The 26,047-nt window shown below is 46.3% G+C and overlaps 1 protein-coding gene across 4 annotated transcripts in view; it reads right to left on the bottom strand.

Moving 5' to 3' along the window:
* Positions 1-17,108: 17,108 nt before the first annotated feature.
* The window catches only part of EIF4E1B (eukaryotic translation initiation factor 4E family member 1B), a 107,495-nt gene continuing 98,556 nt past the window's right edge, over positions 17,109-26,047 (bottom strand). For all 4 annotated transcript variants that reach the window (XM_085618294.1, XM_085618295.1, XM_085618296.1 and 1 more), the window contains exon 7: positions 17,109-17,456. In XM_085618294.1, the coding sequence (XP_085474420.1) occupies positions 17,342-17,456 (115 nt within the window). In that variant the 3' untranslated portion in view covers positions 17,109-17,341. The remainder of the gene's footprint in view (positions 17,457-26,047) is intronic.

Genomic DNA, 26,047 nt, shown 5'->3' with positions numbered 1-26,047 from the left:
TGATAAGGCGTGTACCAGAGCGTTGACTGAGCTCAAACATGCTATCCATTTGGAACCTCGAAACCCAATTCAAATAAGAGAGCTAAGGAATCGTTACAATCATGCATTAAAAGAAAGAAAGAAAAATATAAAGAGGATGGCCTGGGAACAATTATGCGATGCCTCACAAGCTAAAGACACAACAGCATTTTGGGGGGTGGTAAATGCGCCGCTCCTTTTTGATAATACTAAGGCACGTATAGAAATTGCAATTAATGAGGAGGACTGGGTTACACATTTTTCAAACCTTTATATGTGTCTTGAGCCGTCTTCGCAAGAGGTCTATGTCCCTTTTTGTGAGAATGAGCTGGAGGCACAAAAAATACCAGCCTCACGGCCGGAGGTTCCATGGGAGAAATGGGGGACATCTGAAAAACTAGTGGTAACATTGCCCGAGGTTCTATTGAGTTTAAAAGATACAAAGGGTGGAAAGGCATCGGGCCCAGATGGGATCCCAGCTGATCTGTATAAAGCTAACAGTGAGATCTGGGGTCCCATCCTGGTACAGCTTTTTAACGCAGCTCTGGCGAAGGGCCTGAGTCGGTCATGGTTTACATCAATTATTGTCCCCATTTTTAAAAAGGGAGACAGACAAAACTGTGCCTGCTATAGGCCAATATCCCTACTTGATTCGTCCATAAAAATCCTGGGAAGAGTAATTTTAGCTAAATTACAAAACTGGGCGGAGGAAAATGGGATAATAAGCGATCTCCAGTTTGGTTTCCAAAGAGGCATAGGAACTATAGAACAATGCTTAAACTTATTTTTTCTGCAACAGAAGTATACGTCGATAAAGAAGGAGCGATTATATCTTGTCTTTGTCGATCTTACTTCGGCTTTTGATTGCGTGTCCCACAATAAATTATGGAAAGTGATGCAAAGGATGGGAGTGGATGACTCAATCCTCTCCTTTTTGAGGGAGCTGTATTCTGGGGCTACAGCAACTGTTCGTTATGGAAAAGGGGGCGAATGCAGTAAATCCTTTGGGATAGGGCGCGGAGTACGTCAAGGATGTGTCCTGGCCCCCTTCCTGTTTTTGATTTATATAAATGGGCTGGAAGACCATTTATTGCAGGAGTGCGGGGATGTGCCGGTTGCTGGCAATAGGCGCATTCCCGCACTACTGTATGCGGATGATGCCGTTTTAATGGCACGAACACCAAACGCCCTACAAAATCTAATAACATCTTTTAATAAATTCATGAACAGTTTAGATTTAAAAATTAACTGTAGCAAAACTTTTACCATGAATTGTGGAATACGAACTAAGAAAAGGATGAAAACCATCTCAATAAATAATGTTACTCTAGAAAACACTTCTACATTTTCTTATCTAGGTATCCTATTTCATGAGACTGGCACGTGGACAAATGCGATTAGGGCAAGAACTCTTTTGTTCTCAAAGACTATAATGGCCCTAAAGAGTTTTATACAGAAAATGGGAAAGAAGCCTTTTAGAGAAATTTTAACTATTTATAATGCAACGTGTATATCAGTGGCCATCTATGGAGCAGGACTCTGGGGGTATGCTAACATAGATACTATCCAAATAAATGAAAATAAGTTTATGCGGTACTTGCTGTCCGTGCCTGATAGTATTGCAACCCTAAATTGCCATGAGGAGTTAGGGCAGCCATATATTTCAGATATAATAAAAACTCAGCCCATTTTATTATGGCACCGGGTCTGGACTGTTAATGAATGTGTTGTAAACCGAGCCATAATCCAGGATGTGTTACAACTGGAAAATGTAAAAGTTTTCAAATGGTTAAACTATGTGAAGACTTTTTTGACAGAGATAGATTGTGAACAATATTTTGAGGATCCACTGTCAATGGTACACATCTCTAGAAAAATATTGAAAAAATCCTGTATGGAACATCTCAGGGAAAAAAGACTGTGTGAGGAAAGAAAGAAAAAGACTGTGTGTTCCCACCAGCTGATATTAAGTGGTCTAACTTTACAACCATATTTATGTCTCTCTATGGCAGCCCTTGATAGATTCCGTCTCACACGTTTTAGATTTAATATAGTTTTTAGATTATTAACTTTCCCACAAATGAATTCTTGGTCAAAAGAACTCTGTTTATGTCCATGTGATGAATTATCCTTGCAATCTGATATCCATGTGTTATTTTTCTGTAGATTTTATACCTTGCCTCGTAAGAAATTTATTGTCCCAATTCTTAAAGAGTTTCAATTAAATAGATGCCACCCAGCGTTTTTAGAATTGCAAAGAATGGACACTGTATTTATTGTTGCCTCGCTGGCAGAATTTTAAAAAAATGTTTTTAAACTACGTAAATCAAGGGACTGTTAACTGATTGAATTGTCCATATGGAAATCATCTGCACTTCTCCCCTGTAACAATAACTATGTATTGTTTTATTTTAAATTGTATTTGTATTTTTGTTGCTTTTATGGTTATTTCTTTTTAACCGAATAAAGTATTTAAAAAATAAAAAAAAAAAAAGAAAAGGGTTCCCTAGGTAAGTCGCTTGTAGGAAAGTCTGGTCCCAGGGGTTTGGTGAAATTACATCTGCAGAAGAGGCAGCCCAAGTGAGTGGAGCAAATTTTCCCTTAGCATGGGGGTTGGCTCTTTCCAGAGAATCTGGAGTGGCATTCCTTTAACCTTTGTTTCAAGGCCTTCATTTGGTTGCTGGAAGGCTGGGATGCAAACAAAACAAAAAAAGTGATTTTCCCAGTCATCCGAGCAAGCAGGATTTCCCACAGTGTAGACCCTTCGCGAGAGGTTCCTTTAGGTTTGACACAATTTGGCTAGTGTCCACTCCCACTATAATGGATTTAGGAGGGGAACTTGTGCTTGAACACACAAACACTGGAAAAGGAGGAGTGTTCAGCAGAAGCTCAGTTGTAGCATACATGGTGTTCTCACAGTTTCAGATATTGCATACGCCAAAGATCCTTGCATAATCACATAGCAGGAGTACAACCTAATGGAGTTAAAGAAGGTTGTGGTTCAGCAGTTCAGGGAGGTTGTAGTTCAAATAAAATCAACTTTTAGTGTACATTAATTTATAGTAGGGTTGCCTCTGTACATCTTATGAATCAGCAAAGGTGATGCATCTTGTGTGAACAGACTACATTCTATACCCTGTGTCCTTAGTGAAATGTTTTCTAAATTTGTTAGTCTGAATGACCCTTGAATAGCCTCCTGTGTGCGTTAGCTACACCTTTCTCACTGTGCCACCCCCATTTGTGGTCAATTTATGCTATTGCACAAATATCTGTACAATTTGAAAGCACTTATGCTTCAGCTTTTTCTATAAGCTTGTCAGCTTTCTCAAAATATTCAGTGTTGTGTGCATATGTATGGTAAAAGGTGTTTCTTTGAAGGAAGCAGCATGGAGCAAGAAACTGGTTATCCTATAGGAATACCGTCACCACCTGGAATTGGGTTATCCTTTTTAGGTCAAGCCTAGAGCAGCGCAAGCGCTGCTTGTTCGACTTTTAGTAAGGGGGTTTTCAAAGGGCTACCAGAGGCTTTTGCTGGCCTCAAGCGCATGCACGCGCACAGCCGCCATCTGTGTTTTCTCCATCACGGGTAATTAAGTGCATCACGATCGCGATGCACTTTCAGTTTCGGCGCCCGCGCAGCCAATGCTTTTCGCACGCGCTTGTCCTTCAGAAGATTTGGGGCCAGTACATGAAACCAAAGAGGCGTAGCCGAGCTTTCACCTCCCGATGAGCAAGATCAGACTTTCCGTTTTTAAGGCACCCCGACATTCCCTCTCCCCGTTACATATCCCACCACGTCTACCCAACAAGCACAGGGCTCGCTTTGTGTATTTTTACTTTATTTCAGGCGGTGGAGAGGCCCGTGTGTTCTCCGCGCTGTAACCGGTTGCACAAATTCCAAAATGAACACTGCTTTAAAACTCTTTACATAACCGATTATACACGCACATTAACAAAGTGCTGTCGCTGCAACTTACAATACTAGTTGTTGCAAATACGGGCTCTACTGGACAAAGACAGCCACATCTGACTCCCAGAGCACAGTTAGGTGCTTTAGCCAGAACTGAGCCCCAGACCACAGTTAGGTGCTTTGGCTACGAGGCAGGCTTCATGCTGGCAACGTGTCACCAAACTAGTCAAGGCTCCGACTCTCAGTTAAGGGGCAAACTGAGCTTTGTTGAACAGCATGTCTGAAGTGTGACTTCCCTTCCGCCAGAAAAAGTCCAAGTGGCACAATTGGAATCCACGCTGCATAAGCTTCCAAATGACATACCATACAGGACGTAGAATATTTAAAGGCACAACACTCCAATTTACCTGCCTACTATAACCCTCTCCCAAATGGTCCTTCCTCCGGTATAATTGTTAGGAACCTTAGTTATAACGCTTGCCTGGATATGCAATTCAGGGCATGCCTTAAATATGTGCCATTCAGTGAACATTTGGTCAAAATTTCACAAACCAAGTGCTGATACTATTGAATAATTACAAAGAAACATTGTTGTAAATTGATTTTTATTTACTGCATTCATAATTAATTATGAAGGCAAGCCACGTATGTGCAGATATATATTTTACTTCTTACTGCCACACACATCTTACTTTTGCCACTGTCGGTCTTTATTTGTAGGATTCTGTAGTCTATTACTCCTCACATGAGCCCTCTATGTATTTCATGATGTTAAAGTGCCTGTCCCTCTCAAACAACTTTCTACAAAGCATTATGTTTGTCTTTCCACACAGCTATTGAGTCAAGCATCTCTTTAGCAGCTCTTTGCAAGCCAGTGACTATGCAGACTTAAAGCCACCGGTTTAATTCAGTCAAATGGATGGCAGGCAGTGCAGGTCATACTCCTAGGCGAGTGCTACGCATCACACTAACTAGGCCAGATTAGTAGCAGGGTGGAATCTAGCACAGTTTATAGAAAACAAATGGTATCAGTGAGGGGATAATGCTAAGCAATGTGTGCATGAGCCACTGTTGTTAATAAGGAAGGCCTGGATGTCATAACTAATCCTCATACAGTTCAGGCCTCCCTCTCACAATACAGGATAGGCAAGGGAATGTGTGTAATTTTTCCTACTTATGTAATTTTTGCAAAGATTACAGGGATGACATGAATTGCTTCTATACAACCGTCTGTATGGAAATCCAATGCCAATCATGCACCCATGTACAGAAGGCGAAATAACAGCCCAATGTTTTGTCCAATCAGTTTCTAAAGTCACACAGAAAACATTGCTAGCTTAGTTCCCAGGAAACCACTACCGCTCATTCCAAGTCTCCCACCATCCAGCATACAGAAAATTAACCTTACGATTTACACATTAGCCCAATAATCACGGTTTAGGCAAGATTGTGCGCCTAAAAACAACACAATCCTAATTGTGCCTGTGCATGCCTGTGGACTGGCATTGAGCAGGTGTGGTGACAGTAGGCTGGCATTGAGCAGGTGCACCAAATCCACATTTAGACCATCTCTTTACTGGCGGCAGTGTAGGAGGTGTATGCTTAAGAGCATCTAACTTAGGGTGGTATATGGGGACCCCATTTACCCACCTTTCATGTGGTAGGATACCACGAGGCCACCTTCCCCCAGCAGAACCACCTCTGCAAGACGCTCCTACCATGTAATGTACAATGCAGAAACAGCTGGAAAATGGGCAATTAGTTATCTTTACTGCCCATTGAGAACAAAACACTGTGTACACGTTCACCACTCAGTATTTTTATTGGCAGAGAACAAATACCACCCAAGAAGCATACTTTTTATTCATAATACATTTGACTTCAATCACACTTGGCAGTTTTAGGTGCCTATGTTGAGAGCATTTTGTCCAGGCTCCAAACATTTTTCCTCCCTCTTGGATATATGCGGTTGCTTAACTGCCAGAAATTGAAATGAGTTGTAACAGATATGCACTCGGGAACATAATCACAAAGCCATTTGTGTTTTTAACTTCAACTTACACTCAAAGTTTTTACCAGTCTAAAAACCTTTTATTCATAGAATGTGAATTTCCACTTTTAAAGATCGTTACTCATGCATACATACTCATACAGCTGTCTGATTGTCATAGTATGCCTTTACCAAGAGCTTAAAGGGGCTTGCAGCCACCCACTGCTTACCATTGGTTGGATTTACAGTTACTCTCATTTTCATACTTAATTCATAGCTTGCATTCTCCATTTTCTGTCTCTTCCTCCCCTGGAGCATTCCTGATTAAGTTGTCATTCCATTGCTTTAGTTTACAGCACAGCTTTCTGGTCTTAAGCACTCTACGAGAGTGCATATATTGTCAAGCTGTCCGACTACTGCGCATCTCTTTCCTCCTCCATACTCTGTTGCTCCATCGCGTCATTCTACCCTCCTCTGTGATGCATTCAAAAAATTCATTTGCAGAATTTCCAAGGCCGAATTTTAATTTTGCAGATTTCACCATCACAATATTTGTAGTAATTGTGTACTATTATGTATAATTACCTAAACACTTATTATACCCCCCCCCCCCCCCCCCCAAAAAAAAAAATTGCACAATTTCAATAAAACAACAAGCATTGGCATAGCCAATAGGTCTCACTTTTGGGACCTTCTAAGTATTTAGTTATGCAGCACAACATCAACTGTTGCATGGCTAAACACTTATAAGGTCCCAAAGGCGAGACCTATTGGCTATGCCAATGCTTGTTTTACATGGTTTCCTTTGAGATAGGGTAATTCCTGCAATAGTGTGTACTTCTTGGCTGGTAGATGCATATCATTATCTATAATTTATTTTTAAGGGGAGGTCAACTGCTATTTGAGGCCTCAGTTTATAATAGTTGTAGTGACAGCTCTGCAATGAGCCTTTAAGATCAGACTACGTCGGCTGTCCTCAGAGATGGAGTTCTGCGCAATTTAAGTTTTGCACCTTTTCACCCTCACAAGGTTACTAAAGGATGATGCATGAATCTATGTGGAAGGGGCAGGATGGCAATGTGGAGAAAAATGGAATGTAGATCTAAAAAAAATTCCAAATACACCCTAAAAATTAATAAGCTATGAAATTGCACACCAAGATTTTTTTTTTTACACAAGAAAGGCAATCGCAACATTTACAGGGTTAGCAAAGATTTTAAATCGCCTTTTAGCCAATTTCAGTACATATTCTGCCCTAAAATGCCCTGCTTGGCCTCACTTTTGCAAGTTTTCTCAAGGTAGAATCCCCTTGAGCATTTGGGGCTCCCCTTCGCTCAGTGTGTGCAATTCTTAATGAGTATTTGCCACACCACTTCACACGGTCAGTGAAAGTCAAAAAGCCAAAACTGACCATTGCACCACTTAAGAACCATTTCCACCCCCAACAAAGGATCAAGTAGCCTTTAAAATGAACTATCCCTAGTTTTGAGAGAAATCCCTGATAAACCTTGAAACAATGAACTCGTGCAGTTGGTACTAGGCAATTACACCCCACCACTGCTAGCTTTCTCCAGCTCACGCTGTTCAGGACTGCCCTTTGTTGCCCCCATTTTACTTGCACTTGGCCATTTGAACTCAATAGCGATGACAGTACATGGCCTCTGAAGGAGCATTTTTGACACCACATCCCCTCCACAGCAAACCTGCCTCTTATGAATCTTGCCCACCGATCAGATTCACCATTCCTGAACTAAAGAAACTATAAGGAAGCAGTAAGTTCTGAGCAGTGGGTTGTAATGTTCCCCTCACCAGAAATGGTGCGGTGGTTGGAGAATGCACCAGTGTGCGGACTGTGCGGTGGTAGAGCCCTGCATGACGTAATGCGGTTCTATAAATAAATGAGGGCTGCAAAGGCAGTCACGTAGTATAACACGATATGTTGTGCAGCCTGCATTTCAATTCTAAGCCAGCAACCCTTAGTTGCCTCAGTGACAACCCCCTTTATAAATGGGTCATTCACACTAGCGATGAAGTGGGGGGGGGAAAATCGACCCTGCTGACCGAGTACAAGGAAGTGGAGACAGATGTTGGGTGCACCTATCAGCACCACCTGACAGCTTGTGCCTTCAGGCCATTTCACCACCATACCTTCTCATACCAGTGGTAAGGGCATGCTGCCTGCTTCAAGCCTGCCCAATGTATTGTGACTGCTCTGCTGCACACACTGCTCAATACCCACATCCCCTCCCTGTAACATCAGAAGAGGACAACGTGTGGCCGTGGTGCTGTCGCCCTCCACAGTTTACCCTGCCTTGCCCAAACACCTGTGTTACATGGGTTCTGCCAACAGGGCTCCAACAGCGAAGGACTGCTCTCCTGAGTTGCCTCCCATGTGTTCTCCGTCCCTCTGTGGGAATAATCTGTTGCATTCTTATTTGCACATGCTAACCTCATGGACCTCACAAAGTGTGCATCATCCAGCAGAAAAAATATACACAGTCAAAGTTCAATAAAGTTTAAGTCCTGCCACGGCCTGCATAACTCCCTCACTCAAGGGCTCCTGGAGGCATAAATTGTCTTGTGGCACATACGTCAATTTGCCTGCCACACGTGCTCAGCTCCCTCGGCCTGGTGGCTGTCCTGAATATCACAGAGGCAGGACAGTGCTTGTGCTGCGAGATAGTGAGGAAGTGAGACTCCTCCAGTGGTTCACCATGGAAGCAATCCTGGCCATCGACCCGTTTGTGGTGGCTGGTGTGCCATTGAAACTTGTGCCCAAACGGAATGACTGGACAGGGGCTACAGTTCTATTTCAAAAGGGACTAGCATATCTCGAGAAATGCATGCTTTGCTATTACACCCAGGAGGGAAAGAGTCAGAATTTATAAAACGAAAGTTGAAGCCATGCTGAAAATATGCAATACCCTTCTGATTACTGATTGAGACAATAGGGATTATGAGAGGCAGAAGAGTCCATAGACACCTTTCATGGATGGTTGAAAGAATTTGCAAGTACATGCAAGATTCAGTATGAGCAGGAAGAGATTTGTGCCCAGAAGAAAACATCAATCCTACCTCTGCTAAAGAAATCAAACCTGGATAATAGAGAAGCAAGAAACTACCACCCTATCTCCCGTTTACCCCTACCAGCAAAGGTACTGGAGAAACATGAACAGGGAACTAGCGTTTTTTATTGAGAACAATCACATTCTGGACTCCACTCAATACGGCTTTAGAGCCCAACATAGCACTGAACTAGCCTTGAACACTGCAATGGAGGAAGTCAGATGGGCGGTTGATAATGGAGGATCAGCAGCTCGGATACTATTAGATTTATCAACCGCTTTCGATACGGTGGATCACGGTATTCGAATACACTGGCTCCAGGAAGTAGGAGTAGAAGGCTTGGTTCTAGCACTGTTCAGATCCTTCCTGCTCAACCGTTAACAGTAGTAGCGAAGTACACAACAAATCTAAATGCTTTATAGGCTTCCTTGTGGGGGTGCCACAGGGCTCATCATTGAGCCCTACCCTTTTCAATATATATGTTGCCGCCCTGGCATGTATGATCAAAATTCATGGGTTTGAATTAGTATATGCAGATGATACCCAGATTATTGTATCAATTTCGAGTAACAATCCTAAAACAGCTCAAAATTAAGGAGTGCATGAGAGGTGTCGGACTGGATGGCCGCAAACTGTCAAATTAAACTCAAAGAAAACTGAGGGTCTACTCTTTGGGAAAGACATCCTTCTGGTACTCAGAATGGTGGCCAGCAGAGCTGGGGACTCCCCCAAGACCGGTCACTAAGGCAAACAGTCTCAGTCATCATAGACACTTCCCTCTCCCACCACAAACAAAAATACTGCATCCATCTATTACACTTTTACAAATTCTGCCTTTCACACCGGCCGGCCTGCAGAAAAGTGGTGGCAGCCTTAGTGCTGTCTTAACTAGACTATTGCAATGGATTGCTGGTTGGAGCAATTAAATCAGTAATAAAACTGCAGATTCTTCAGAACTCCACCACCAGATTGCTCTGCGGTCTGTCCAAATATGCATCTGACAAACAAGCCTTAAACACCTTGCACTGGGTGCCGATTGAGAAGCGAATTAGGTTTAAGGCATTGTGTATTGTATTTAAGGCCTTACAGAACTCGGGACCCACTTACCTAATTAAACTATTCCAATGGCATATACCGCCTCACGCACTCCGCTTGGCCTCTGAAGCTGGTGAGGGTACAATCTTCCCGCCTTCAGAGATGGGGTGGTAAAAGCTTTTTTAATATCGCCACTAGATGGTGAAACAAGCTACCTCAGCATTAAAAAAATTCCACTGATCTCTTTTAGAAAGGGACTAAAGACATGGCTTTACACTAATTTGGTAAGCACTTGTTCCTACATCACGCAGATGCTCTGTGGGCTACCCCCCACAAGCACCTAGACACCCCCAGGTAGTAGTGCACTATATAAATATATAAATAAATTATTCAATGGTATTACTCAGCAAAATTGAAAACAAAACATTCTTCAGGAGTCAGGAAAGTCTCTACAGAACATTGATGATAAAAAGCTAGAGTGTCACATATAGAAGCAGCCCTAAATGAACCTATCAAAAACAGAACAGGTCAATGCCACGAACACACCCGCACCACTGGCTCCAGAGCAATTCCAGGAGAAAAGAATTTGGATACTGTGAAGGAGCTCCACATAAGATGAGTGACTGTCTAGCCAAAGGCTAACAATGTTCAGCGTGTGGGAAGTAAAACCACTTTACAAAAAGTGAGCAGGTCGAATGCCCAAAAAAAATGGCACAGATGGTGTTGAGGGAGCCAGAAAAAAAAATGATGGCGAGGACACAGGAATACTCTGTCCACTATGTCTTCGCAGTAGAAGCGACACCATCCACCTGCCATCTACTCTTGTGTCAAATCACCATAGGCAACCAACAGGTCACAGCTACCATTGATGCAGGGGCATCCATTAAGCTCACATCAGCAAATACATACAAAGCCATGGACCATAGTCCCAAGCTGTAAAAAAAAAAAAAATACATTTTGACTATGGACAGAAATCCCATATTCCACTCATGGGTTGTTTCACGTCCAAAGTGTTTCAAAGAAAAAGTCAAGATACAACCGTATTTGTAGCAGAGAGGGCCATGACATACTGGGGAGCGGTGCACCCGCAGAGGCATTAGGGCTGATTTCTTCTGCACTGGAAGTACAGGAAGGGGATCTCTCGACAATAGTGGAAGAGTTCAAAGCCATTTTCACTGAGATTGGCTGCTTGAATAATAAGGAGCTCAAACTTCAAATGGACAAGTCTATCCAACCAGTACTCGCAACATCACCGCATCACATTCCACCCAAGACCGAAAGGTCTCCCAGATTGTAGTTGCCAAAAGCCCAGAACCAGGGCAAGTATGCGTGTGTGGGTATGAGACTTATCAAAATGGCCATCAAGCCCTAGAGTCACCTGACCCTCACAATAGATGAAATACTGGGCGAGTTGAGCAGCGCAAAATGGTTCTCAAAGGTGGATCTCAGGTCAGGGTATCAGTTCCTGCTGCACCTAGATTCAAGGTATATAACCACCTTCTCCACACGTGGGGATTGGCGTTTCCAGTACGACAGAAGTTTCAGAATACTATATGGAAACTGCTCAATGGCATACCAGGCATCAATATCAGCAATGATATCCTTGTATACGCCAAGGCGGTGAACAAGCGTCATGACTGCTTTCGGGGGGGTATTAAAGAAGATCAAGGAAGCAGGGCTCACCCTATGTTGAGAAAAATGTGAGCTCCTAAACAGAAAGATCAGTTTCTTTGGCTACACCTTCTCAGAGCAAGGAGTCCCCTCTGATCCAGAGAAGGTAAAAAATGTGCAGAAGCTCCGGCACCCTGCAACATTTGAGGTGAAAAGTTCTCAGCATGGTGAGCTTCTGTGGAAGATGCATCCCCGATCTCACTTGTCTTACGAGACCTCTTGGTAAATTAAGACAACCACCCCATGGCAATGGGGACATGAACAAGAGATCGCGTTCCAGCACACCAAAGAAGCACTATTGGCTGATTGCACATTTTGTTCCCAGAAGAAACTATGTGGAGGTGGAAGCGAACCCAAAGGCCTAGGAGCTATACTACTTACTACTGCAAAGACAAAAGGATGAAAATTGGACCCTGGTGGCCTACACAAAGGTGTCTTTAAAAGAAACTGAACGAGTTACTCCCAAATTGAGCATGAGGCGATTGCAATACATTGGGCTCGTAGGCATTTCCACATGTAGTTTATGGACACCCTTTTATTGTTTCCACTGACCTCAAATTGTTATTGCCTTTGTTTCAGAAGTTAAGCATCGAAGTCACCGCCCCATATTGAAAAGTGCCTGTTACAGCCCCAGGAATGACTGTCAGATAGAATAACAGTCAGGCTACTTCAACCCTGCAGACTACCTCTCCTGACATACCAGTGATGCCATCTCTGAAGCAGCAGAGGAAGCCAAAGCGACAAGTATACATGAGGCATGTGTGGAATGATCACCACCCATTTCCACTGGTTCTCGACATGGATAACAGCCACCTAGGAAGATGAATGTTTGCAAGTGGCAATCACAGCTATTCTTTTCAATGATTGGAGCAGTTTAAACAATCATTGGTCCCTAGCAACGCCAGAAGCACAAAAGATATTGGACTACTGCATGTCTGCCATGAACTGTCAACAGATGATAGAGTGTGCCTTCTCCAAGGACCACACTTGGTGATACTATCAAGCCTCACTCCTCAGGTCATGCTCCTGACCCATCATGGCCATCAAGGCGTGGTCAAAACCAAGAGTAGGCTTAGAGCGAAAGATGGACGAAATGGTGAAAAACGCAGCCCAGTCGTGCCACTGGTGCCAGGTTGCCCGAGACCCAGAGCAACCCTCTCCAGTTTTCAGAGAAGGCCCAAAAAAAAACCTGTTCGCAGGCCAGTTTGGATTTCGGGCATCTGCCTGACAAGCGACATGTGATGCCATTGAGGACTACACCAAATACCCGGAAGTGGAGATGGTAAACTTTCAGACTATGACGGAAGTCAAACTAGAGAAAGTCATTGCCATACACAGAATCATGAAGGTCATAAGGACTGATAATAGACTTCTGTTTCATGGATAAGAATTTCCAGACTGAGGTCATGAAATCTCATCACAAAGTGACTCCGAGATGGCCACAGGCGAACATCGCAATGGAAAGGTTTAGGCCGGCTGTGAGAAGTTGGCCTGGCATATGCTGGTCATTAGTTATAGTGGCCACCTTGCACCAGTCCAATTCGACTCTTCAGGTGATAGGTTAAAGACAACCTTTAAAGAAAGCTATCCTAATGATAGCTGTGGAGAGCAGCATTCAGGCTAAGTCTTGGAGTGTTAAGCTTATTGTTTTACCATAGATAACCTCTTGAATAACCAAATGAAAGTAGTCCACACAGGTATATATATAAAATATATGTATTCATTCTAGGAATAACCCCACTAGTCTCTTTATGAGGCTAGAGGTGAAGATACAATTCAAACAAGCATTGATAGTTAAAATAAATGGCACTGGAATCACAAGGCCCCGGGGGGGGACCAAACCATACATCAAAAAAGTGGTATAAGAACCACGACAATTCTACAGACAATGCCTAGGGCATTTAGGGTCGCTGGCCCCTTGTGAAACCACCCAAGGTAGTGAGGAAAGGGACCCACAGGAGACGCGTGCAGTGACTGAAGTTACTGTCGGGATCTCTATTATAGCCTATGGAGAATGTCGCGGTTTGATTTTACAAGTTTAAAAACACTTCTAGCAGGAGTTCAAGTTCAACACTTTAGAGTTAAGCTTTTGAAGGGCCCACACCCACGCGAGTACCGAGGTACCACTGTTACCTGCCCCAGGGAAGCCAGGTGCATAGGTCGTTTTCGATGTCGGGTCGCGGGCTGATTTTCAATGGCAAAACGTGAAGAACTGCTGCTAGCCACAAGCGTCGTTGTTGTGAAGAATGAAAATGTAGATCTTGTAGAGGAACCTGAAAGCAGAGGGGCCAGACTCTGGGTAACGGCACAGTGACCAGGGGGCTCAAGAGAAGGAGCCCTTCAATGTCAGGCGCTTCCAGGTCGTAGAGGTGTAGCTTGGATTGTCAGCCACGGGGTCCAGGAGGCTTCAAGGAAGGCCAGCTTCTGGAGGGCGACTGTCCCACGAAGGATGAGGGTCTCTGCGGTGTTAGTGTCCGGATTGGATCCACTAAGCCTTGGCAACCGCAACCCACGCAAGGAACACAAAGCAGCTACTGGTGCAGACCCACAAGGTCTGCACGAGGTCTCCAGCGAGGAGACTGAAGAGCAGGCCTGGAGCAACCAGGGGAACTCTTGGAATCGAAGATTGTCCTCCGCTAGGGCCCACAAGTCGAGAGACAAGGGACCGCGGAAGGCAGCAATTTGGCGTGCGTAAAGGTGCGCCCACGGGTCGCTGGAGCGGGCTAGGGTGTTGATCTTTGGCACAGATGCTGCAGAGCGGTTGGCTCAATAATGGGCCAAAGCACAACTTCCCCACTCGTCAGGGTCGGGTGCTATGCAAGAGGTGGCCGGCGTCCTAGGGTATTGGGGATCTCGGCACCCACAGGGTCCACGGTGCAGAGCTTTGCTGTGCACACTCACTGGCCTCTGGGATGCTTGGAAACCCACCTCAAGGTAGGAAAGAGTTGATGTCCGAAGGAGCAGCGAGGTGCCAACCGGGTCACTTGCAGTGTTTCAGGTGCCTGCAAGCAGGGGGGTAACTCCTTTACCCCAAGTGAGATTTCTTCAGGTAGCTGTGCGGCAGCAAGTCAAAAGTCAAGACTGAAGTTCAAGAATAATCTGAGGCTCTGGGGACCCAGTATTCACCTTTATTCAAAGATTAGGGGAGTGTCCAGATCAGGGTCCACCAATGAGAGGTCAGGCGGGAAAGGGTGGCTACACCCTCTCCCCTTTGTGTGTTTCCCGCCTGGGCAGGGGACAGGATGCCCCTAAACCGGTTCCAGGCGGTGTATGCAGAATGTAGGCACTGGAGAAGCCTACGTGCAAAACTGAAAGGCATCCTATGGTGCACCCACCCAGTTCCAATCCACATAGTCTGTCTGGGGAGGTGGGAACACCTCCCTGCAACAGGATCCCTATTGTCCAGCTGCCATGGCTGGAGTTCTGCCCAGCAACAGGCAGCCAGAGTCGTGTGGGTGGCGGGTAGCATCCATTTTGTACTTTGCGTGCACTTTTAAATTGGTGTCTAAATTCTGCCGCTTTTCTCATATCGCCCCTCTAGCAGGGGGGAATCATGCCCTCAGTCCCATGGCTGGATTGGGGGTATGTTTCCTAGATGTTTGACACCAAACACAAAATGGTTCTGTGTAGCCACTCTCAAGTTATCACACTATCGCGATAGACTTATAATGCGGTTAAGAGTATATGGTATGGCTACACTACAAACAACCCAGTAATGACTTTACGGCGGTTGCAGAGGGGCCCTACTCAGGTAGGGGTCCCCCCCTCGCACATCTCAGCACCCTGCCTTGTAGGATTAGCAAGGCCTGCTCTAGGGGTGACCTATGAGGATATATGTGTTGTATTAAGTGGGATACAGGATACCCATATCCCTGTAAGGGGTGCAAGCACCACCTTACCCAGACTACAGTAGTGGTCTGGTGGTGTCATTTGGTATGGCTGTCCCAGGGGTGGCACAATAAGTGCTGCAGCCCCTGGTAGGCCTCTGATGGACCCATGCCCTGGGTACCTAGGGTACCATCTACAAGGGGCTGGTAAGGTGTCCTCAGTATCCAATTGGAAGGTAACTAAGGTACTCACATCAGTTTAGAGAAGAAGCAGATAGGCTGGGGTCCTGGATAGCAGGGCCACAGCCTGGCTAGTGCCATAAAACAGTCAAAACATCAGCAAATTGTTGGGGGCAACTATGCAGTCGATGCCACTCTCCTACACCGGCCCTCAAGGTAATTGGCATAGCCCATGCGGGCCACCGATCTAAAGAACAAGCCATTTATGGATTTCTGCACGGGTACCGACAAACTCCCCACGTGACAAAGGGCCGTGTTCCTGGGTATGCCTGCATGAAGCCTATCATTGCAGATACCATCCCACATCACCGTACCTGGGTTCCTGATCCCATAGATAACGTGGAAATGTTCAACAGGAGAAAAAACACCAATGACTAATCTAGTGCATGTCGAAGGGCTCGTGTGTACAAGATCCAACCAGGCGATTGCCCACCTAAAAGACTGATACCCAGGTAGCAAGTTCCGTCTGTAGTTTGAAGGTCTTTGGACACTAGAATCTTGCGAAGATACAATGGTCACTGCCTGCCAAGATATCACCTGCAAGTCTGGAGGGAGGACAAAAGGCCCAGTGAACAAGATAGCCTCCCCATTATGTGCGATGAGCACTTGGAGTCCTCCTTCATCACAGTGCTCAGATGTTGGTTGGCTGTTCTGACCGAAATGATGAACAGATTGTCAAGCCCCATCCAGCCTTACTCACCTGCAGCCGTATCCACTGGAAGTGGCTCTATGAGGGTCTGGTCGTAGCAACTGCTTCTGGTACAGCCTGAGGTAACACGGTGCCATCAAGGATGGCTGCCTGGTGTAATTCTGGGCAACCCGCAGAGTGGCAATGGCTGTTGGGTACCTTTGGTACAGTATATTGGCATGCAGAGTTGTAAGTTTCATTTTTTCTAATACCAATATAATTGTAGTTGGGGAGGAATTAATTGTTTAACCTCACCAGGATTGATGGGGTAGTTGGAGAGAACACACCCATGTGCATACTGTGCAGTGGTATAGCCCTGCATGACTTTATGCAACTATAAATAAATAAGGGCAGGGCTGCAAAGGCAGTCACGTAGTATACCCTGATAACGATATATGTGTAACCTGCATCTATTTCTAGGTCAGTGACCCTTAGTGCCCTCAGTGACTACCCCTTCATACAGAGGGTCATTCACTACATGGTGTAACAGGATAGCAGTATCATGCCCTAAGCACTGGATTGATCGATTATTCATGCAAGCCAGAGTTTCTCCAAAATGCCTTTGAGAAACCAAGTCTACCTCACTGATTTAGCAACAAAGGCAGGCTGTACAGCACACCCAGCGGACTACATGCGCCCCAAAGAGACAACTGTCACCAGATCCACCTTGTGCAGAATTTAATATCAATATTTACAACACAAAGACAAATAAACATGACCAATAACAGAACCAAGATCCTCAACCTCCATTTGGGGCTTTTTTTTTTTTTTTTAATCTTCCTCCCACAAGTTTCTTCCACTGTGTTGTGTGGTCTCCACTCTAACCAAAGGCTTCACCTGCTCAGAAATCTCTGAAGGCTCCACGTGAGAATAACCCAGACATCTGGCTGGGATGATTAAATGACAAACTTGGACTTCGCGATGGAGGTACTCTTTGTGGCGGTGTCTGCATGGGCTTGGTATCCAATGACCACCTTAGAGGACAAGCCTAGCCGTTCCTTGTACACCCGCCTGTAAAGCAAGAACATTTTCCATTAGATAACTTTCTTCATGCCTGCAACATACACCCTCCACCAAGAAACTAAATAGAATAGTTGTGGATATGTTCAGAGCAAAGTTGTTCCCCCATAAGTTAAAGCATCAGGGATTGCCAGCTGTGGAAGAGCAAAGAGTGAGAAGAGATCAACATGCATCAGGGGCAATAATAACTGGTCTGTTCAAAGCAGCACTTTGGATGAGAATGAACAAACCGACTCAATAAGTGCAAAAGCACAGTACAATCAGCCGCAGTGGGGTACAATCAGTACAGGGTCTGCCTGTACTATCTGGCCCCGAGGGGTTCCAGTATTTTCGGCTAACCCAGGAGGGAGACCATGTTTAATTCCTTTATACCAATGTTCATAGCTCCCAGGCACAGCTGGAGGCAGTCTATCTGGTGTATAACTCTTCGGTGCATACATTGTAGAAACAAATGTACAACGTAGGCAGAAAATCTTACAAATGTGCAGATACTGCTGTAAGTCAAGCACTCATTTTAACAAAAAAATTTTTTTTAAACGATGTAGTTGCAGTACATTCCTCTGTAATAGAGAATGCGTAGAAAACAGATCTTGATATATATTGTCCAAGAACAGACCGTGACTACTATAATTGGCTTATTCTCCTCATGCTACCTTTTGGTCAGCCTCTCAATGCCAGGGTCTCTGCACCTTCACTGGTCCCCAGTCTCTCCTTGCGCATGTGCATGTGCATAGCAGGTATGCACCTTGCGCGTCTCATCTTAAGTGATCAGTGTGCCTCCAATGTGCAGCTTCCATGCAATAAAAATAGTGCTTGCTGGCCAGCCGAAGATTTAAGTTAACTGTGGGGCATTACAACACAAGAACCTCAGTGCCTACTGCGCTGCTAGAACCGGATTCTAAGGGCCTCCCTCACCCATGGTTCCAAATTGGACTTCCATTAATTGCATGAATCTGTAAGCTCGGGTCCGGAAGAGAAGACAAATCACAAGTTGAAAAATTCAAAATACCAAAGATCTGTGGCTTCTTAAACTTACACAGCAAATTTGGACTGAGCCGACCCATCACACTACATACCACGCATAAAGGGCTGTGAAGACGTTAAACCAGTCGCAGACCATTTCAACCCATGAAGGGGCACATCCATCTGGTGCCTTAAAGTACATGGAAGCTCAGGCTTGTTGGACCAGTCAACCTAAAGCTTTTAAGGCATGAAAAAGGAAGTACAAGAAGGGCCATATAGTGCACCATACACTGTAAAACCTTGGCCTCCAGCACCTGAACTGTCAGATATAGCAGAGACTAGTAAGACAGGTTGGCCATGCCCTGGAACTTTCAGTGGTGCAGTAAACGCCATGAAGTCTGAAGGAAAGGGTCTGCTTCTGGAGAGGGAGGCTTTGGTGCCCCAGCTGTACTATAGTGTATGGGTTATGCCCATGCAAGCTCACTATGATCCTGGCATTTACACTCAACATAGTGAATGGCCTACTCCTGTTGCAAGTGACGATTTAAGCCTGTCCGGATCGATACAGTTGGAGATCAATGCTAAGCGCATGTTGCTGTTTAAACCCTGTCCATTGTCAAGGCAGGGCTGACCCGCTCATGGGAAGAGTGCACCACTGGCAGGTTTTCATCTTATCCTCAGACCATGGAGTATAGCAGAATAGGCTATCGGATGGCTTGACTAAGTCTGAGATCATGCCTTGGATATTGATTGAAGGAGGATAAACTGTCCATTTCAGAAGTACCTCGTTAGCTTGGGGACGCTCAACCTTTGTTTGGGTGCACTTCTCATGCACTGGAGAGATCAGAAGGGCACCACCTGATAAGGAGCAATGAGGAAGGGTAGTGGTCACTAGTTACATAACACCTACATTGATGGTCGAGCTGATTTGTATTCCCACACTCAAAAAGACAGCAGGTGAGCAGATACCTTGCCCTCCCACAGGGTCAATCCCAGCTCAAACTGGGACTCGTAGTACTAACATTGGCAACATCTATTAAGAGCTACAGGTAATCCATTTACCACAACTACTGCCTTACAAAAATATGCAATTGGATGACCTGGTAAAAACAACCAGTTACCCATTAGCTCAGATGCGAAGAACAGCAAAGCAACATTTTGGCACGATAACCTTTGCAATTTGGGCCACGGCTGAGAAGGCTCTCTGCAAAAAAACATGCTTCATCTTTAACTACTTCTGACCCTACACAATAAAACCATGGCAGAAAACATTCTTCCAACTTAGACTACATAAATTGACCCAAATGATATAAAGTTGTTCAGGTAGAGGCTGTATGCCAATCCAACAACAGAAACTCCCCCTGCTATTATGATCATCTCCCAAAGCTCTGCTCCGCATGGCTGCCAGTGTGATTTCAGACCCCAGAAAATAAAAATTAAACACTGGTGCTAAAACAATTTCGTGTAACTAATTACAGATATTTTGGTACACATTTAGAAAAAGTCACCATTCTTGCTTCCATTTTTCTACGTCCATTTGCATATTTAATCAATCAGCATTATGGAGCATTGTAGCCACAAATCGTTCAATCTTGCAAGCATGCATACTGTATTTTGATGCCATGGCCGGTACTACAAGAGCACACATCTCACTACATTTCCTTTCACTGTGCTCCGACAGTGACTGCTCTGCATTACTGAATAATATGTACAATTTAAATGTCGTTATATTCAAGTATACCTTGCCTTTAGCAGCAGACAACTAACTCATAACCAAGTTGCACATTTTAAATTGGCAGCCAAACTATTTGCGATAGAGGGCGACCCTTGACCCCAACCAGGTAGGTCGCTCCCCCTCTGCACAGCACCGTCTGTGTCCCTGCCCCAGCTGCCACTGCTGCGGAAGTTCGAGGCCCTCCACCACATGCAGGCTACCACCTGCGCCTCATTCCTGGTGGCCAGTGGTAGGCCGTAGGTTTGTTCATCTTCCGCTCTATTGTTTTATTGTATTGCCTGTATTTCATTGTTGTGTCTGCTGTTCTGTCTTCCCCCGCTGCCTGTTCGTGGTCCGTGCCTGTTTTCCTCCCTCTGTTCCCCTCGCTGTCCCCATGTCTCTGCCCGGTTTTTCCTTCTGTACCCCTCGCTGCCCCCGTGTCTCTGCCCGGTATTTCCTTCTGTACCCCTCACTGCCCCCGTGTCTCTGCCCGGTTTTAACTTCTGTACCCCTCGCTGCCCCTATGTCTCTGCCCGGTATTTCCTTCTGTACCCCTCACTGCCCCTGTGTCTCTGCCTGGTTTTTCCTTCTGTACCCCTCACTGCGCCCGTGCCTCTCCACCCGTTTTTGCCTTCCATTTCTCAGCTGCCCCTGTATTTGTGCCCTCTTGCCTTCTGTGCCACTCATTTTTCCTGTATTTCTCTGCCCTTTTTGCCTTCTGTGCCACTCGTTTTTCCTGTATTTGTGCCCTCTTGCCCTCACTCGTTTTCCCTATTTTCTCGTGCCCTTTTGCCTTCTGTTCCCTTCATCGTCCCTCGCCGCCCCCGCGTCACCTGCGGCTGCGCCGCCAACTGCCCATTCGCTGCCCCCACCTCCCAGCTGCTCCTCCCTCCCACCTCCCCGTATATGCGGGCCGCTGCGCGGCAGCGCTGCTGGCGCACCGAATGAGAGTCAGTCTGCGCCCATCCACGCCTGGACTGCGCTCAGTGCCAGAACCCCGGGCCCCCGCCACGACGACCGCCGCCACTACAACGCCAGCACTCTGCACGCTCTCCACTCCGGACAGACCCACACCTGCTTCAAGGCCGCACCGAAACGCACACGGTCCCTTCACCTGCCGGAACTGCAGCTACACCAGCCTCAGAGCAGACGAACCACCCGCCAAGAAAGACCTCAACCACCTCCGATGCATACTACTGAACACCCGCTCCGCACGCAAACACCGTCGAACTCTGGGACCTGCTCAACACAACATCCCCGGACGTCGCCTTCCTGACAGACCTGGCTGAACGACTCCTCCGCACCAGATAGCCATCCCAGACTGCTACAAGAGCAGAGACTGCACCAACTGAGTCGGAGGAGGAATCCCCATTGTCCACAAGTACAGCATCAGGGTCTCAACTAGCACCGACGACGCGCTCAGCACCGCCGAACACATGAACTTCCAGATCCACCCAGACCCTAACTTCGCCCTCAGAGGCACCCTCGTCTACCGACCACCCGGGCCCTGTCCCCCGTTCAGCGACTCCATCACCGACTTAATCAGCACGCACGCCCCGACCTCCACCGACTACATCCTCCTCGGAGACCTGAACTTTCACCTTGAGAACAACGACAACTCCACAACCCTGATAGATAACCTCGCCAACCTCGGACTGAAGCAACCCGTCACAACACCCACCCACTCCGCCGGCCACACGCTCAACCAAGTCTTCTCCTCAAGCCCGCACGTCTCCGTCAGCCACACCACCGAACTCCTCTGGACCGACCACCGCTGCATCCACTTCGCCCTCCAGAAACCCACCACACACCACCGCACCCAACAGATCCCCCGCCGCTGCTGGAGCAAAATCACCGAAGACCAACTACATGCAAACCTCGCTCTCAGCCCACCCACCGAACCCTCCAATGCAGACGGCGCTGCCCACAGCCTCAGACGCTGGATCGAGGACTGCGCCAACACCCTCGCCCCGCTGAAGAACCACCCCCGCCCACAGAGACACCAACAAGAGGGCCAGCTGGTTCACCCCAGAACTCCTTGCTTCCAAGCAAGCCTTCCGGAAACTAGAGAAGGAATGGCACAGTGAAACTCCAGACAGCCACGCAGCACACAGACGCCATCTGCAACCACCACCACCTCATCAGGGCAGCCAAGAGGATCTCCTTCAAAGACCGCCTCGACATCAACGCACACAATAGCAAGGAGCTCTTCAACATCGTGAGGGAACTCTCCAACCCCAGCTCCAACACCAACGACATCACGCCGTCTCAAGCCCTGTGCGACTCCCTCACCACCTTCTTCCACCGCAAGATAGCAGACATCCACGACAGCTTCAACACCCAGACAGCCCCAACAGACAAACACAACAGACCCTCCGCACACCGACCACGACCCCCTGCTAGCCTGGGGCAGTGTGAGCGCCGATGACACCATCAAGACCATGAGCACAATCCACTCCGGCTCTCCGTCAGACCCATTCCCGCACCACGTCTACAACAAAGCAAGCAGCTCCATCGCACCCCAAATGCGCAACGTCCTCAACCTCTCCCTTGAGACCGCGATCTTCCCAGAGAGCTGAAAACACCGAGATAAACGCCCTACTCAAAAAACCTAAGACACAAGATACCTCAAGAACTTCCAGCCCATCTCTCTGCTCCCTTTCCCGGCCAAGGTCATCGAGAAAATCGTCAGACAGCCAACCCGATACCTCGAAGAAAAGAGAATCCTGGACCCTTTCCAGTCACGGTTCCGCAGCAACCACAGCACAGAGACTGCCCTCATCGCTGCTGCCATCAGGACCCTGCTGGATAACAGTGAGACCGCAGCACTCATCCTCCTAGACCTCTCCGCCGCCTTCGACACAATCTGCCACCGTACACTACGCACACGCCTCCACGCCGCAGGGAACCAAGACAAGGCTCTGGAATGGACCACCTCCTTCCTCTGACAGAACCCAGAGCGTCCGCCTCCCCCCCATTCCGTTCCAAAGCCTCCGAGAATCTGGGGCGTACCCCAGGGATCCTCCCTCAGCCACTGTTCAACATTGACATGGCCCCCCTTGCACACGTTGCCCGACAGCACGACCTAAACATAATCTCCTACGCAGATGACAACTGATCCTCTCCCTCACCAAGGACCCCATCACCGCCAAGGCCAACCTCCACGAAGCAACGAAGGCAGTCACCGACTGGATGAAGATCAGCCGCCTAAAGCTGAACTCTGACAAGACGGAGGTCCTCATCCTCTGCTCCAACCCCTCAGTCTGGGACGACTCCTGGTAGCAGACGGCACTGGGGGCAGTCCAGACACCCACTGACCACGCACGCCACCTGGGAATCATCCTAGACAACGCTGTCAATGACCAAGCAAGTCAACGCCGTCTCCTCCTCCTGCTGCTTCAACACCCTCCGCATGACCTACAGATGGATCCCGACAAATACAAGAAAGACAGTCACCCAGGCCCTCGTCAGCAGAAGAGTACTACGGAAACGCCCTCTACGCGGGAGCCCCAACCAAGCTCAAACGACTACAACGCATCCAAAACGCCTCGGCGCGACTGATCCTCGATGTACCACGACACGGCCACATCACCCCCCACTTGAGAAACCGGCACTGGCTCCCCGTCAACAAGAGGATATCCTTCAAGCTCCTCACCCATGCACACAAAGCACTCCACAAGACCGGCCCAGCCTACCGCAACAGACTGCTCTCCTACATCCCCAACCGCCAGCTACGCTCCACCGACCTCTCACTCGCTACCGTCCCGTGCATCCGAAGAACAAGCAGCAGGAGATCCTTCTCCCACCTCGCCGCCAAGACATGGAACACCCTCCCACTGAGCCTACGACAGACCCAAGACCTGCTGACCTTGAGGAGGATACTCAAGACCTGGCTGTTCTATCAGTAGCGACCCCCCCCCCAGCGCTTTGAGACCCTTGCGGGTATGTAGTGCGCTTTACAAATGATTGAGGGCGATATCTACTTCCAGTGGGCACAATAAACATGTCTTTGGTGTCACGAGACCGGAATTCCACACCCCTGAAGCTTCATTGATGGCAGTGTTAAGAGCAAAGACTTGATTCTGGAATTAGTTATCTTCACCTGCCATCTTACCATTTGTTGTTTTGCTGGACTCCGAATGTCTTTCACAAATTTCTTCCAAGCGAGGTTCAAGAAACTTAGGGAATCCTTGCACTTTATTTTTTTAAGCACAATCATTTAACAGTAGGCCTCCTTAAAATCTCTAAATGCCAGCACGATAACACGTGTTGAAGTATACAAAATTGAGACCAAAACAGGTCCTGGGATGCTTCTGTTCCTGTTCAAAATAGCTTGTGATACAGCCTGAGTGATCATCAGTGGATTAATTAATTCAAGCTTTCCATCCATCACTTCCGTATACATTAGTTTGTCCCCAATTGTTTGCAGAGAATGTTATTTCAGATTCTTCAGTGTGAGTATTTCTTGCTAGGAATAGTCCTAATGTCATTTCATTCGTGGCTGCAGGTACATTTTAACTAAACATCAATGAGAGAATAAGAACTTTATTTCATGACTTGGGCACATAATGGAAAAATATCCAGACTGATGATAGCATGCCTTTCTAACAGAGAGTCTTCCTCATCTCTAGTCACCCTGACTGTATGCAAGGTATGCATCTTGTATGGTTTATAAGAAATGTTACTGACCCCACACCTATATGGGTGGGACTGCAAAAAACTACTTTTGCTATTAGCATTAAATAGTTATATCAATGCTTATTTTCTTTGTACGTCCAATTTTAAAGCACCTTGAAATAACTTGGTTCAGATGTGTGCTATACAAACAACTCAATTTGTTTTAATAGACAATACTTCCTATAAAACTGCATCATCCAAATAAAGCCCACATGACAAAGCTATATCTTGGTTCACTTATAGCAATGTCATTAGGGTTTTAATGAATGCTTTCAAATTCATGATTGGAAATCATTACTTTCAAAACATCTCTAAAAAACAAACTTGAAGAAATAACTTACTAATTGGAAGGATCAGGATTTTTAAATTGTGAGAGTTACATGCAAAACCTCTTAATGACTTGAGATTCTTAGAGCCAGGGCTAGCCCCCTGGCTCGGCACAGTCTCGATGCTCTATGCATTTGCTGGCTCACCCACTTCTACCTGTGCAGATGTGACACTATAGGTACTTGCTGCAAAGTGACCTTTTGGGTGGTCACACCCAGTTTCATTTTATGTCAGACTCCTCCACTGGTATACTTGAACTCTAACACTGGGACATTGCTGTCCAGTGACCACTATATGTGCTCAGGTGCCTAAAACATGTTGACAGTGACTTAAACCCTGATTGGCAAATGTAAATTTCCTATAAAGCCATTGTATATGGTCCAGAAATACACCTGTAGCCTGGAAAGTTAAATGCCACTTGTGTACTGTAGCACCTATTGATTCATCCACTAGTGTCAGTGAAAACATGGCTTCAGGCCTTGCCCTGTGCAGCAACACAGCAGTAACTTGAACCCTCCTGCGCAGACCAGTTATAACTACCGTTTTGACCAACAGGAAAACCTCAATATAAACATTAACTCACCCCTCAGTATACTTTGCTGCCCAGAAAGTAGAATGCATAACATTCAAGAGTGAAACGTGTAACATTCGAAAAGGCATGTTCCGCCAATGACTAGCCGGAAGCATTCTCTGGTCATGCTGTAGCAGGTACATTGAAAAAGCCTAAGTATATATTGTACACTTTAATCTATAACTTAACCTGCAATATCTACAAACTCCATTCAGAGACATTTACTACAAAACTCAATGTAATGGTGAAGTCAGATTCATGAAATATATACCATGCCATCTCAGTTTGGACCCAGACATATGCAAATCAGTCTTGACCCTACTGAAATAG

Source organism: Triturus cristatus, chromosome 7 (genome assembly GCF_964204655.1).
Source record: "Triturus cristatus chromosome 7, aTriCri1.1, whole genome shotgun sequence".
Classification (NCBI taxonomy): domain Eukaryota; kingdom Metazoa; phylum Chordata; class Amphibia; order Caudata; family Salamandridae; genus Triturus; species Triturus cristatus.
Note: the sequence above shows the minus strand (reverse complement) of the source record. Positions and strands in the feature narration are given on the sequence as shown.